Genomic DNA, 15975 nt, shown 5'->3' with positions numbered 1-15975 from the left:
CCAAGAAATTGGGAAGATTTGGCAAAACTGGGCCGGATTGCTTGAGGCAACCCACAGTGGGGCTGGTGTCTGCAACCTGCTTAAGAAGGGCACTGACCAGTTTGTCACAACCCATCCTCACAACCCCGTAATGCTGGGAGCAACTTCACTTTTATTTACTACTTCATCTCATCCACTGTTTTCTTAGAATTCAGTAAAAATCTTTTGCTACTGAAGATATATTGTTCATCTTGAAACACAAACCCTCTCTCTTTCCATATATATATTATATATATATAATTCTGTACTTATGTGGGGTTTACACCCCAATTAGGTCATCTTAAGTTGAAAATATTGTAAGTAAAAAAATGCTTTCAATAAACCTGCCTTGCTGAACATTACAGCTTACCTACCTTAAATGTGCTCAGAACTCTTACATTAGCTTACAGTTGGGTAAAATAATCTGACAAAAAGCTTATTTTATAATGAAGTGTTGAATATCTCCTATAATTTGTGGAATACCTGTATCCCAAAATGCTGGTAGCACAGTCCATCATAGAGTGCTGGTAGTTTACCTTTGTGATTGGGTAACTGACTGGGAGCTGCCATTGTCCAGCATCATAGAGAATATCACTATGCATGTGAACAGCCCAAGAACAAATCAAAAGTCAAAAATTAAAGTATGTTTCTACTAAAAATGTATGACTTTCACACCATAATAAAGTGGAAAAATTGTTACATTCAAAACTATTATACACTGAGGACCATGACTCATATGTACATACACACAAATATGTGTGGATATATGTATGTGTGTTCTCATGCATGCATATGTGTGTGTGTGTGTGTGTGTGTGTGTGTATATATATATATATATATATATATATACAATACATAAATATGTATCTTATATATTTATGATTTTTTGTTCTTCCCTTTCTAGGGCATCTTCAAGGTATTTGAATTTGTAACCCTGATCCTCACAGGGTTGCTGTGAAGATTTAGAGAACTGATCCATACAAAGCCCTGAGCATATCTCCTGGTACACAGTAAGTGCTTAACAACTTTGAATGGCAGTCCCTGGAACCAGTGGGTTCTTCTGGAACCCAATGGTTTCTTCAACCTGCTCAGAACCCAGGTTTCTTCAACCTGCTCAGAATGGGCATTGTTTGGGACTGGGCGCCCTCTGGTGGCTGTTCTTCAGATTCCAAAAAGGAGAATGGGGTTCCATTCTTGACCCCCAATTTCCTGTACATACACACCAGAGAAAAACCTGAGAGGTGGATTGGGAGAAAACTTCATCTTTCTCATCATTTTTTTTTTTTTGGCTTCCTCCTGGCTTTGATGAGTCTAGGGTCACCAGGTCTGGGGATAGAAAGTGGGGCTTGGCAGTAGAGGCCAGAGCTGGTAACTTCTTGGGGATCTTGGCTGCAGGATTTCGCAGGGGTTGGTCCCTTCTCCTTCCAAGTCATCCCTGGTGTGAGAGTTCCTAAGGCCACCTTCAAGACAGAGTGCAGGACAGCTTAGCAGCACATCCACAGAGATTCCCCAGGTTCTTATGAGGTAATTTTATTTCTTTCCATTTTAGGTAAAAATAGTAAATACAAGATAATCTTAATAAAGGTAAAAATACATCATTTGGATTTTTTTTTTTGTTGTTGTTCTCTAAACAGTGCTACCTACAGTACAATTTTTGACTTAGGATTTTTAAACATTTTTTTTTTATAAACAAATAGAACTATTTTGCTATTAGGCTATCTGTGTTCTCATCTGGCACTTAAGAATAGATCACAGGTCACCTCCCGGTTCTGGCTGGATGTGTGGATAGGTGGCAGGGGGCAGCAAGAAGGGGCTTGTGGGGTGAGGAGGTTTGACTTCCCGGGACACAGCCAGAGTCGCAGTCCTGTGTGCCGTGGGAGGGCACATGTGTGCATCCAGGATGGCCGTTTCCTGCTCTGGCCACAGGAACGTATTTCACTGAGGCTGGACTGGAGGCCTCCTCTGTGTCGGGGGCACTACTCTTCCAGGTAGTTTTTCTTACCCAGCAGCCTAATTTCACAACTCTGGGTCCAGGCAGGTCCCTGGGCTGGAGATGTCAGTGGTGTGCTCGAGACCAAGCCAGTGGATCCCCTTGTTTCCTAGAGGAGTGGGCCAGCACCCTCCCCACCAGGGCTGGGGGCCAGGGCATCCAACCTGGCCTTGGAATGCTGGTAGAAGTCACAGATGCCCACTGGGCTGCTAAATGTCCTTGCCCTTGTTCACCCTCAGGTGGTCTTTGTTTAAGTTCTTTCCAAATTTCTCACTGAGCTGTTGGATCAGGTCAGCCAGCTCACCAGTAGCTTGGGACTTCTCTTCAAGAAGCTCATAGCGCAGGCTAGAGATATCCTGCTTGATTTCCTTCAATTCACCTGCAAGGACAGAGAAGGTTTTGCTGAGTGTGAGCAAGTAGAAGGAAGAGGCTCATCCCAGGTACACATGGGACCAGATACCAGGGCTAGAGGTGGAGCAATGGCAGCTCTGTTTGACCTAAAAACTACCCAGCCTCCCACTATCGAAGAATATATCCACAGAAAGTCCTCCTCCTACCATTGCTGGAAAGTCTCTCCCCCATGACTAGAAGGAGGTGTGGAGATCAGGGCTATGAATTGTGTCAAGCACCTATCTTAAGAATGTTTTTCTTGGGGTCATTAAAGGCACATTTCAAGACTGAGCAACACCTTCATTAACTGGAACATGAATCATTTTCATGATGCTTTATGTTTTGTTCTGTTGAGATCTGCAGGGAAGGGAAACTCCAAGACACCTGAGAGAATGGCTCAGCACAGTGGCAGCCACAGGCTGGTCAGTCTCCAGGAGTGAGCCAGCTGCCTGAGCAGGTCCCCTTTGCCCACATAGGCAGCATGGCCTCACTGATAGAACCCTTACTGATGCCTGCCACTGCCTCCTCCCATAACAAGGGACCACCCACTAGGGACCTTCACTTTTTATTTCCACAGTAAACCAACCATGTGGTTAGAAGTCCAATGATCCGGGCTGTGGGAATCTTTTTGTTAACCACAAAGAAGAGCAGAAAGGTTCTTTCCTGATATTATAGATACTGGACTTTACTCAGTGGGAATCCACTGCCTGTGGACATGTTATATGAATAACAAAGTAGATATGAATCTATTTCCTAGGCATGTCTTACATACATAAAATGTAGAGATCATGAAAGTACAGCTTGATCCATCTTGACAAATGCCTGCACCTATATTTTCTTTCATCAGGTGCTTCACTGAGACCCATGTTTGTGGTGTCATTTAGGTGGCACGACACCTGGTTTTCCCTACCTTCTCTATCAATTGCATCCATGTCAATCAGAGTTAAACACTGCTTGAGGCTGGCAGGCATGACACCTGGCAGTTTTATGCTTGAGACTCACAGTAGGGGTGGGTAGATGGGCTGCTGCTCAGTCCCTAAGCAGTGTCAGCTCAGGAACCAGCTCATCCTTGTTGAGCTTCAGGCTACAGGCTGGGTGCCCAGAATGGGGCAAAAGTCCTCTCACTGACCAGGCCTTGGTAGCCCCTGAGGCCTGAGTGAGGGGGAGACGAGTGCCTTTGGTCATGGACTTCGCTGTTTCTAGGTAGTAAACATCCTAGGTGTCTTGTGGAGATTAATGACCTGGTATAAGAAAATTTTCTTTTCGTTTAAAAGTAATTGCTTAAAATAGACTGGAAAATAACCCAAACAGTGAAAATAATGTAGTGGGAAAACTTCAGTGTGCCTGAGAATCACCTGGTGTTATTATCCAAAATGCAGACCTCCAGACCCCATTCCGGATACGCCACTTCATTAAGTCCAGCTGGAGTTTGGGATTTGCAGTTTTAACAACCAGTACAAAGTTGGGGGATACTTAGAGAAACCGCTGGTTGTCAGAGGCTGAGAGCCTGAAGCTGAGACAGGACAGGGCTGGCTGGAATCGGCCCAGTGACAGCCTCTGAAAATGGTATACAGGTTGCCCCCTCTGTATGTAAACCCACAGAATGAGGTGAGGCACTGGAACTTTGGGGTGTCCTGAACTCAGGGGACCTGAGACTGACTCAAAGCAGCCTTCACTGTGGAAGGCACAATAATGTCTCCCACCTCCATGATGTTCACATCCTAGCCTCTGGTGTTCACCTGAAAGTGCTGCATTACATGGTGCCCAGGAACTAAGGTCACAAACAGAATTGAGATTGCATTTCGTTTGGCCTTAAAATAAGGAGATCATTCTGGATTATCGAGGAGAAACCAATCTAATCATGAGTTCTTAAGGGTGGAGGAGGAAGGCAGAAGATGAGAGACGACAGGCAGGTGAAGTGGCAGCATGAGGGGAGGGAGGCTCTGCTGCTGGCTATATGCAAAGGCAGGAGGTGGCCTCTGGGGTTGTGCTCAGGGCAGCCCCAGCTGTACCAGCAAAGGTATGGAGACCTTGGTCCTGCTGCCTCATGGAAATGCACTGTGCCACACCCAGTGAGGGAATGGATTCCCCCAAGCCTCCATAAAGGAACACAGCACCCCAACCACACCGTGATTTTTGCCCTGTGAGACCCACATCTCACTTATGACCTGCAGAGACCCCCACGTTAGGCCCCCACGTTTGCGGTGATGCAAAATAACTTACCTTCATTGACTTCGTCATTTTCTCTGTCCACCTGGGCCTTCAGGACATACCTTTTTATGAGCCGTTTCATGATTTTCTGAAATGTGAAGCAAGAGGAGCTCAATGCCAGGCCTAGCACAGAGGCAGCCTACATGATGTAGCAGGAGGCCCCCTTCCCTCACAGTGCCTCCGGAGTCCCTGTGACATGCCTGACCCTGGTGCCTCGCTCGGGATGCCCTGCCTGTTGGGGGAAGCTAGCCAGTCTCCCTTTAACCTCTTTAGTTCTCAGGGTTCAATGTCCGCCTGCCCCTGGGATATAAGAACAGGACACTTCTCAATGGCAGGAGGCTGAGCCACAAGAGAGGGAGAAGGAATCATCTGGGATGCATTGTGTTGCTTGAGGGTCCTGGGCCTGATCCTACTGTGGCCAGTCATGGCCTCTTTTCTGGACCTTAGTTCCATTTAAGGAGGGTATGTTGGGAACATTTTATCTGTCCAGCCCAGGTGGAGCTGTGTCCCCTGGAGGTTGACAGTGAGAGATATGCTATTCACAAGAGGAGATTGCTTGGTGCAGAGGTCAGGGTCAGGCTTGGAGGACAAGTCCACCATACCTTGGAAATCCCCTGCCAGACATGGCAACAGTTACAGTTTGAGAGACCACTTCCCACTAAATCCCACAGGTCTGACCCTGTGTTGCCATCATGCTGGAGGAGAAGGGTTTGGGCCTGAGGTTACAGTTATTATGTAGTCACTGTGTTCTCTAAGCAAATGAGGCATGAATAAACACATAAGAGGCACCGAGAATAGAGCAAAGTGTAAGAAAGACTGCAGGAGGTGAACTTTGGGTTTTGTCAGCTAGTTGATCCAGGGTTCCTGCAAAATCACAGAATTTAAAAATATTCTGGAAGTTGAGACTCTGACTCTTAAGAGAGATGAGCAGCATGGAAAAGAAGGAGGGATTTCCCTGCTCCTTGATCATCCTGTACTGTGGCCTACTCATCTGCCCACACTTAGGACAAAAGGGACTGAGGCAGCATTTTCTAGACTGAAAAAACTCTAGGGGCTCAAATGCTGTTCTTGGTTTGCAGTGTGACCTCATACAGGTTGCTAAGTTCTCTCTGAATACACGGGCTCTGGAAAAGCTTCCTGGAAGTAAAAAGGAAGTGAAATAGATGCAAAGAGCTGAGGGTTCAACTCATTTTTATCACCGTTTGCTGGTTCTCTCCATGCCTAGGAAGTTTCCAGACTCTGATTCCAAGACTCTGTCTGAACCTGGCCAAGGCTCTCACCCGTGACTCTGGGTTGACTCATTCAGGCTGGTGTGCCTTTTTTTCTGCTATGGGGCTCATGTCCTCCTGGCTCCAGAGTTTGGGGCATTGGAGCAGTTATCAGCAAGTTGCCTTTCTGCTACTCCTTCTCAGAGAGCCTGGGTGTTCTCCTATTAGTGGTTAAGTTGTCATGCAGACTTTCTTAGGGACATTCTTCTAGTCAATACAGTAGTTATCTAAGTGTTATGGTTTGGATGTGTGGTGTCCCTCAAAACCTCATGTGTGAGACAATGCAAGAAGGTTCAGAGGAGCAATGATTGGATTGTGAGAGACTTAAACCAATTAGTGAATTAATCCCTTTATAGGGATTAACTGAGTGGTAACTGAAGCACGGTTGGTTGTGGCTAGAGGAGGTGGGCATTGGGGGCAAGACTTTGGGGTATATATTTTATATTTGGTGAGTTGACTTTCTGCTTCCTGATCATGTGAGCTGCTTCCCTCTACCACACTCTTCCACCATGATGTCCTGCCTCACCTTGAGCCCTGAGGAATGAAACCTGCTGTCTATGGATTGAGACCTCTGAAACTATGAGTCCCCAAATAAACTTTTCCTCCTCTACAGTTTTTCTGGTCAGGTCTTTTAGTCACAGTAGCAATAAAGCTGACTAAAACACTAAGTTATAAGAATATGTACCTTTCCATGAGACTTGATGATACTATTTTCACTTCTTCTTTTCCTTCCTGAACTAGCAATTTGAATCCAGGGCTCTCTATTACCTAGCTACATTCTTGGCCCATTTTTAAAATTTTGAAATAGGGTCTCACTATGTTGCTCAGGCTGGCTTTGAACTTGCAATCCTCCCGTGTCTGCCTTTCCCTCCCTGCCCCTGGAAGCTGATGTTACAGGTGTGCACCACAGTGCAAGACTTTTTTTCTCTTTGAATTGGAAAAACAAAAGCAAAAACATTGTTCTCATGTGGGGTGGGGGTAGACCAAAACTACAGATACCTAAGTATCCATCATTCCTACTAAATAAAAAATTCAGAAATACTCTTCTACTGCAAATGTTCAGGGTAACACAATCTAAAGGGATCTAGTTCAAGTTGGTTGCTTTAAGGACAAACCTCAAGAATTAACGGTTCCTCAGTTTCTAGATCCATCAATAAAAGAGGCTTTTATGTATGATGATAAACCAGAGCCTAGAAGTTCAGTGGCATTGAGTAGAATTCTTTCATGGACATGGTTCTTCCTGCTCGATATGTACTGTATCTGTACCACATGACTAAACTGATTATATTTAAAAAAAAAAAAATTCCGTGGGTTATTATAACAAAATATGCCCTTCAGGCTCCATTTGGTTTGAATTGATGAGATCCAGCTCACAGGCCTCCTTCAATGCCAAGTAGGAAGGGAGAAAGGATGGGAAAGAAACAGACAGGCATATCGAGTGCTTCCTCTAGACTAGGGTTGAACTAGTGTGTCTCACAAAAGGATCTCACCAAGTCCTCCCAGAAACTCAGTGAGATGGGAGTCTGATCTCCATTTATAGTGAGGACACAAGGACACGGATGCTCAGACAGCAAGGTGATTTCTCTAAGGTCACACATGGGAAATGGGAGATCTAGGATTCAGCCCAAATGGAAGCCAAAGCCAGGGCTGTGTCTGGACTTCAGAAAAAGGTTAAGTGTGAGATGGGTTAGGGAAGGAGATGCCTTGCTTGGTAACTGGTTCCATTAGTCAGAGGGGGTTTGGGCTGCTTCTGGTACCATGAGCTGTCAGGTAGGAGGAAGTCTCACTAGGTTTCAAAAGTGGTGCCTCATCCAGTGTCCACCCTTGGGGGAGAGGTTCACTGGTATAGCACTGGGATCAACACTCATGCCCATTTTTGAGCACTGGCATTATTGACAGGAGTGGGGTTTCTGCAGACCTGTGGTTCAAAGGGTTTCAAAGAGAAGGTTTGCTTTTAAGTCCTCAACATGCATTAGGATCATAGATGCTTTGTGGAAGCAGATCCTGATGGCACTGTGGGTGTGCAGGGACTCTGACATTCCTCTTCACCCCCAAGTTACTGCCAAGGTGACAGGGACCTTCAGTGGGAGCAATGTGATTATTCACTGTCCTTGGAGATTTCCTTCATGTCTTCAAGGGAATCTAGTTTTTCTTTTGGTACCTGCATGTTGGAAAACTTGGACTCTGCAAGAGCGAAATGCTGATATTGCCATCAGAAAGTTTACAATGGTTGGAAATAACCCTATTTAATATGATGGTATAGAGGATATCTGTTTCCAGAGAAGGTGGACATCAAAAGCCTCCCCTCCTTTACTATGTGGGGAAAAAGTTGTAAATTTGAGATGTCTCCTTGCTGTCTTCCATAAGAGTACTTTCAGCTCATGACGATGAACTTTCCCTGAGTGAATATGTCCCTGTTGGAGGCAACTTTCCTGCCCCTGCCCCCATGCCTTTAGCAAGCACTGGAGAGGAGTATATTTAGCAATATTACTCAGGCAAAAGAAGACTCAAGTGGATGCAGATGGGATGCACAATGAGTAAGAATGGCTGTCCCACAGAGACCTACCTCCAAGGAGGAAGGCACACAGTTCCCCCAGCCCAGACTCCAAGGGTTCAGTGGCCTCTGGTTGCAGCTGGTGGATGGGAAAACAGAACATCTTTCTATGGGCGATAATGCCCTCTGTGCAGCCAGGGCAGTTAAGGACATAGATATAAGGACATATATAGTTAAGGACATAGAGGAAGAGAACACATACACAGCCAGTGTGTAGCAAGCAAGAATCCAGAGGGGAGCCATGCTGTCACAAAGGTACAGAGAAATTGAGGAATGTTTGGAAGAGACTGGACAAAATGGATGTCAGGACAAGTCATTTGTTAGACTGGGGTTTATCAAACCCTGGAATAGAGGGAATAAGCATTAGCAAGTTGTCTATCCTATTGGCTTTGATATACTGTGTGCGTGTATAAATACACTGTGGAGAGTGGTGACAGAGGATGGGAGAGCAGTGACTGAGATTGGGGGTCTTTCCTGACCTCATGGCTGTGGCATGCCTGGTGCCTGGGAATGTTCCGCTGCAAGGGCACAGGATGCTTAGCTGCTGTGGTAATGCCCTGCATGAGGAGGCTCTGGGAATGAGTCCTATCAGCTCTGAACTTGATCTCAGGCATACGGTTCCTGGGAATAGAGGAATTATTATGCTAGACAACTGCAATGTCTCACCAGCTCCGTTACTCCTGAGCCTACCCATTTTACAGTAACTTTAAACAATGGACTTTCTTGAGAGCTACACAAAGCTCTTAACATTAGACTCTGCAACTGCGGATTGCAACCATGGGAAAGCTACATAGATGTTCTAGTTTCTGTAACTTTCCTGAGCACAAAGAGTAATGGTTGCATAGTCTTTAACCTGATAATGAGACACATAAATAAATATTGCTGGCATAACTCTTTAGATCTGCTTCTCCATCAGAGAGCAGAGCTCCACCTGAATCCAGCTTTATCTTAAAAATCTCCTTTTGTGAGTCTTTTATTTTTCAAATTCCCTTTCATCCCTTGCTGGAACCACAAGTTTGGCTATGCTGGATATGGCAATACACCACAGTGAATTCCACCTTTATGAGTATTTATAAAGCAACAATCAAATATAAATAAAAGGAAATGAAAGGAAGACCAGTAGAGTAGAGGAAGGAGAATAGGGGGAGGGCCGAGGAAGGGGTGGGTACTGAAATGGAGTAAATTAAATCCCAAGCGTGTAGGATTGTCAAAATGAACCCAATGATTATATACAACTATAATGCACTAATAAAAAGAAATAAAAAAAGAGGACTTCCCACTGGGTTTCGGGAAAGAGAATACATGGTAAAGATTGGAACTTATTTGAAGAATGGGCTGTGCCTGGCTTCTCTGGTTTATGTGAGATGCAGCTTGTTTGCTTTGTCCATAAAGAAATGTACCTCTCACAGAGTGGAAATACAGGGTCTGTACCCATCCCCAATAAATTGACACACTGGATCTTGGAACAGGTCACAAAGTAGCTCTGAGAGAAGGCACACTTTGGCCATCTCACCAATATCAGAGTTTTGTTCCATTGTTGGGTCTTCTGCCACAGAGTCCAGAATGAAAAGATTGCAAAAGTAAGAAACTAGTTTTTGTGCAAAACAACAACTCAGACTCCTGGGAGTCTAAGAAAAGCACAGAATGCAGAGAAAAACCTCTGAAGTCTGCCATGTGTTTTGTTTACAAAGAGGGGCTCCCCAAAGTCGGAGGATTGGTGAGCTTAAAGTAAACATTGAAACAATTTGTGAAGATCTAACTGAAGCAAGCTGACTGTGTGTGTGTGTGTGTGTGTGTGTGTGTGTGTGTGTGAGAGAGAGAGAGAGAGAGAGAGAGAGAGAGAGAGAGAGAGAGAGAGAGAGAAAGAGAGAGAGAGAGAGAGAGTTTTGTTTTCAGAATGCTACAGGATTTCTTGGAACCACAGCAATGTGAGAGGCAGACAGAACATGTTCTCAGTGAGGCAGCATTTCTGGGGACAGCCTGGAGAGTAAGCAAGAAGGAGTGATCTGGGCTCCTCCTATTCTCTGCACATCTGGAAGCTGCTTTGGAATGAAAGCATGCAATTTTGACACCCTCTAGTGTGTCCAAGGAAACAGATGAGCCATCATCAGATCCCTGCCTAAATACGTGCTTTGGCTTCACCTGATGTTTGTATGGCCACAGTGCACAAGTGCCTCCTACTGCTCTGTGTCACCGGAAGCTTGGAAGGCTCAGACATGTCTCAACGCAGTGACCATCAATTAGACAGGCAAAGCAGGTTCTGAAGAAGGCTCTGGTGCAGTACTATGAGGATGGGTGATAGGCAAGTACCTGGATAATGCAGTGTGATAAAAGAGGCAGTCACAGTTCAGCCAGCTGTGTGACCTAAGCCATGGAGCCTCAGTTTCCTTATCTGTTAAATGGGGTGAAAGATAGCACCTCTCTCCCAGAAATGTGGTGAGACTACACCTGGGCTAGTGTTGAAGCTGCTCTCAGCAGTCATTTAGGGCCTCAAGGTTTCCTCCTATGGTGAGCAGCAGATGATGACTCAGGAGGATGCCAGGTATAACCTGGTAATGTGGAGGAGAGTGCCCATGTGCAAATTCAGGGTGCTTCAAGCCCTACTGCTGTCCCAGCAAACCTTTCCCTCTGATGCTTGCTGGTGGGATTTTTTCCCCCCTTCTTTGCTATGACAACTATTTGAATAAGTAGCCTGGGGGCTTTTCTACATGGATTCACAAAATACAAGGTGAGCAAAGCTTGCCAAGGTCATTCACAGCCCAAGGCTGCAAACCAACCAATTTCTGTAATCACAGTAGGAAGCTCTTGGGAGATTTAAGGCAGGAGGGGCCCAACCAGTGGTGATGGAAGATGAAACAGGATTGCTCTGAAACTGATTTTGAAGACAGACTCATTCAGAAAGGATTCATTCTGGGTACAGGACATTCACACCTAATCAGTCTTCCTTTATCTCAGTAGCTGATTCTGCTCAAAATCAGGAGAGATTTGGCCCTAACCCATTAGGGTGTTCTATCTTTTTCATGACACAGATAATCTATACTTCTCTCTGAGAAGCTGAGAAATAAAAATCCTTCCACTGACCAAAGGATTTGTCCTGTAAAATAACTCAAAGCTGATCATACTGGGCAGTCCAAATTTTGTGCACGATAAAATACAAGATTTGCCCATTGCCAATTTTTAGTCCATGTCATCTGATAAAGCTATAAGTGCTTTGAGGGATGAGTCGTTTCTTAATTGTACAATTAAATCCTCCTCACTGCACAGCTGGCTTCTGAAATATGGATGGAGAGATTCAATTAGAGACCTGTGTCTGGAAGATGCTAAGTCTGTAATTGCTCCCTGTGGGAAGGTGGCAACAGGGACATGTCACCTCAGCCCAAAGGTATGCTCAGGGACAGTTTTAAATTCACATCTGATAAGAAATGATCAGCATGGATGAAACTGCTGATGGAGGAGAAGTGGGAGGTAGGAAAAGAATGGTCTGAACTTTTATAACCCAGTACCTGTAGTTAGCATTCATCACTAGCTCATGAGCTGGTTCAAATGGATACAGAAATTTACCACTAGTTTCTAGAAGCAATTCAAGAATTACAAACACAGAGGATCTTTTTTTCTAATTTTCCTAACAACAGACTGGGCAAGCTGGCAGTCTAAGGGCAGATGCTCACTGAAGGCCATGATATCTAATTGGTTGCTTAAGAAACATACCCGGGAATCAGGCTGGGTGCTGCTTCTTCCTCCCCCATGTCCACCCCCAGCATCAAGTCTCCTTGGCTGGTTGTCCAGAAGGTACACTGAACTGGTCTGCTTTTCTCCACTGCCCTGCTTATACCCCTTACGCCCAAATGACTGTCACATCCTCTTCACTGATCTCTTGTCTCTTCTCATTAAAGCATAAATATGATTTTATCATTGCCTCTCCCCTGCAAAGTTACCCTTCCACCACCCTGACCTTTTTAGAGAACTATAATACACTTCACATTCACAGTGGTCAGACTCTGCCTTCCCTCTGCCCTCTTTTCCCTCTACTGTCTCCTCCAACTGCTCAGGACCTGCCCAGCTTCTCCCTTGCTCTGCCTGTGTGTGGAAGCCCCCATGGCTGCCCGCCTCTTATCCATGAGGTCTTGGCAACTGTTCTCTCCTTGAAGATGCTCTCTCAATCAGGACCTCCCTTTTCTTCTTTATTTTGAACCCTAGTCTTTTCTTCTAGTCTTTTTAATCAATTTGAAGTCACATTTATCTGTGTGTTTACTTGTTCATTGTCTCTCCCTGTCACTAGCCAGCCTGGAGGTGCCATAAGGTAGGAACCATGTCTGTATCCTCAGTAAGTAGCACGTGCCTGGCATGTAGCAGGCACTCAATAAATATTTGATCAGTGAGGGAAGGAAGGGAGCTGTGCTCTGGGGAGATGGCATAGCCATGTGACTAAATCCGCGTCTTTGTGGTGTCTGCTTCTGCTCGTGCTTGGGAAAAGGGTGGTTACCTGGTATCTGGTAGGCTTGCTGAAAGTGTTATTTGCTGTCAGGTTTTCAGAATTCCTCATGCCAGCCTGGTAGCGAGTCTTCTGAAAAAAAAAAAAAAATCTATATATATGTACACTTATGGCAGGATTTGAATAAACAATATCCACATGTGGGGTGGCTCTACAGGAACCTGTAGGAAGCTGATTTACCCCTGCTGCTTAGCTTCCTAGGCCTCTATTCCTGGGAAACTTAGTTCTGTGGGGTGTTCACAAGGTTACAGAATGTTGATTGGTTAACCTGGTATGGGAAGCTCTGAGTTAAAGTTATGCAGGTGTCTTTCCTCTAGGACTCCTCAGAGCTTCTGCTAATGGTCAATGAGAATCTATAGGAGGGGAGAGTGGCCAGGGAAAATTGCTCAGAGACCCTTCTTCAGATACTTTCTTGGAAAAGCTATTCTACTTCCAAGTCCACTGAAGAGTTATCACTGGGGTCATGGCTCAGCAAGGCTTTAGGCAGCAGACAGTGTGTTATGTCCCCAGCAGAGCACTCTCCACGGAATTAATGGAAGTAGGGACAATACCACAGGTGGCCTCTGCTGGGTTGGGCCTTTGGGGATGTATCCAGTAGATTCTAAAAGATACCAGCCCCTCACAGCTCCAGGTTTCCCTTGTGTAAGGGGCCACCATCCAAATTGAACACACACAACTCCCACCCCGCTCCTGTTGCCTTTTCTAGCCCCATAAACCAGATGCTACCTACCCTGAATTTGGAATTCAGCATGCCCATTTCAAGGTCATTTTCACAGCTTTTGGCCTTAGATTTGCAGAGTTTTATGAGGCACATCTTGATTCTCATTATGAGATAATAAAATGATTTAGGGCTTGGCACTAGATTAAAAGGAGCAGGTAGAGTTCTTCCTTCATCAAAGTAAGACAGCCAGAGTTTTGCTCGGGCAAATTTCCATTCCACGTCTGCATCCTCCTGTGGAACAAGGGAATCAATGATACGCCATCAAAGGGCACGGCTTAACAACTGAGCTCAGTGTGACGGGTAGAGATACAGTCTGCAGATTCTGAGAGCAGACTTCTAAATAGGACTCAGGAGCGCTTGTGGATATTCACCCTTTCTACAGATGGCATAAAGATGGGGCTTGTTCTTGCCAAGACCACAGGCATGCGTCACTCTTAAAGCTCCACCTACCTCCTTGGAATTCTTCATGGTGGAAGAGCTGTGGTCAGTGCATGTCACCCTCCCCTATACCCTATGGAGTGTTTTCCCCAGTGTGCCCCCCTTGCACCTTACCAAAGAACTTTTCTCCCTGCCACTTCATCTTGATATCCCTTAAGTTTTACAGCTCTGCTAGCAGATTCACCAACTACTACAGCATCAGGGTATTTATTGATCATTTAGAGAAGTGCTGTCCAATAGAAACACATTGTGAGCCATGAAAGTGAGCCACTTAAATTTAAATTTTCTGCAAGCCACATTATAAAAAGCAAAATGGAACAGGTAAAATTAGTTTCACTGATGTACTTTATTTGATCTAACAGATTTAAAATATTGTGGTTTCAATAAGTAATCATTATAAAAGTTATTGCTCAGTGGTAGAATGTATGCTTATGATGCACAAGGCCTGGGTGCAGTCCCCTGCACTACCAGGAAAAAATATTCCATTTTCTCTGCATACTAAAGTTTTGAAATCTGGCATGAATTTTATATTAAGAGCATATCTCAGTCTGGATTAGCCTCATTGCAAGTGCTCTTTAGGCATGTGTAGTTAGTTGGACAACACAGTGTATTTATTAAAAAGCGTATTTCTTATTGGTCAGAGGAGTGCTGGGGTGGGAGATGTTAAGAGATCTAGCACATGTTGCTCAAGGGGAACAAAGCCTGACTATGGTTTGTAGGAGGTAGTCCAGCTGCATTCTCTTCTGGGAGGTGGGGGGGTAGATTAAAAATGAGGATCTGTTTTCTCTTACTTAATGTCAATCCCAGAATTCTCAGTGCCCTCCCCCTCCACCCCCCGAAAGGGTGGTGGTGTGTTTTTTTTCAATAGACAGGCTCCTGAAACCTCTGTCCTAGGAGAGCAGTTTGAGGCCAGGAAAGAGGATAGGATTTTAGGTTTTTTTTTTTAATTTAAATTTTTATTTTTAATTGTTCATGATCTCACTCATTTGAGAATAGGGTTCAGAATCAGAACAGCTCTTGTTTCAAACCCCTTATTAGCTGTGTGACTTTGCTTATCCAGAAAATGAAGACATCATAGTTCCCTCACGTGGGAACTGAGGTGGGCATAGAGCATGTGCTCAGTTCCATAGGCAATGGCTACACACCAAAGGGCTATGAGGCCAGCAAGGGTCCACAGGAGGCTGCTGGGATGCACCATGAGAGTATAAGGTCATAACCAGCAGGTTCAACCTCTTTGTTTGCTTTTGTGGAGGATCAACACCTGGCCTGGTCTACTTAGGGACATCCTGGGTGGGTCTGTTAGACTGGAAGTTTTGTGAGGGTTGGGTCGCTTCTGGTCTAACAGTTCACAGGAACATCTTCGCTGAGAGGATGGGTGGTATAGTGGTAAGAGCACAGGTTGTGGAGTCTGCTTGGGTTCAAATCCTGGCTCTGCACCTTACTAGGTGTGAAAACATGGCAGCTGACTGGGTCATTCTGGGCCTCAGTTACCTCATTTGCAAAATGGGAATAATAGTACCTACCTTATAGGTGGTTGTGAGAATTAAGGAAATTAATGCATAAAAAACATTTAACAGTGCCAGCCCTGAGTAAGCCCTCAGGTAATATTTTTATAATATTTTCATAATATTATTTTTAATATTATAAATATTATAAAATATTATTTTTATAATATTTTATAATATTATTTTTATTTCCATACCCCAGAACAGGCCTTGTGAGCAAACATTTATCGAGTACCTACTCTGTGCCTGGTCAGTGCTGGGGAAGAACTTGCCCTGATGGAACACCTAGTCTGGCTCATGATGGAAGTCTGTTAAAATGCTCATCAGCCAGTCTTTGACTGAGAGGTGTGCTGGGGCCCTGGGAGGATCTCATGCTGGCCCTGACCTG

General features: G+C 44.9%; 1 protein-coding gene across 1 annotated transcript in view; it reads right to left on the bottom strand.

Moving 5' to 3' along the window:
* Window positions 1–1683: 1683 nt before the first annotated feature.
* Window positions 1684–15975, bottom strand: part of Trpc7 (transient receptor potential cation channel subfamily C member 7) — a 145260-nt gene continuing 130968 nt past the window's right edge. The window contains exons 10-13 of the mRNA XM_047554779.1: window positions 13654–13875; window positions 12915–12995; window positions 4622–4697; window positions 1684–2387 (exon numbers count right to left, since the gene is read on the bottom strand). Of these exons, the coding sequence (XP_047410735.1) occupies window positions 2218–2387; window positions 4622–4697; window positions 12915–12995; window positions 13654–13875 (549 nt within the window). The 3' untranslated portion in view covers window positions 1684–2217. The remainder of the gene's footprint in view (window positions 2388–4621; window positions 4698–12914; window positions 12996–13653; window positions 13876–15975) is intronic.

The sequence above is a fragment of the Sciurus carolinensis genome, chromosome 6 (genome assembly GCF_902686445.1).
Source record: "Sciurus carolinensis chromosome 6, mSciCar1.2, whole genome shotgun sequence".
In the NCBI taxonomy this organism is placed as follows: domain Eukaryota; kingdom Metazoa; phylum Chordata; class Mammalia; order Rodentia; family Sciuridae; genus Sciurus; species Sciurus carolinensis.
This window is presented reverse-complemented; position numbering and strand designations above follow the sequence as displayed.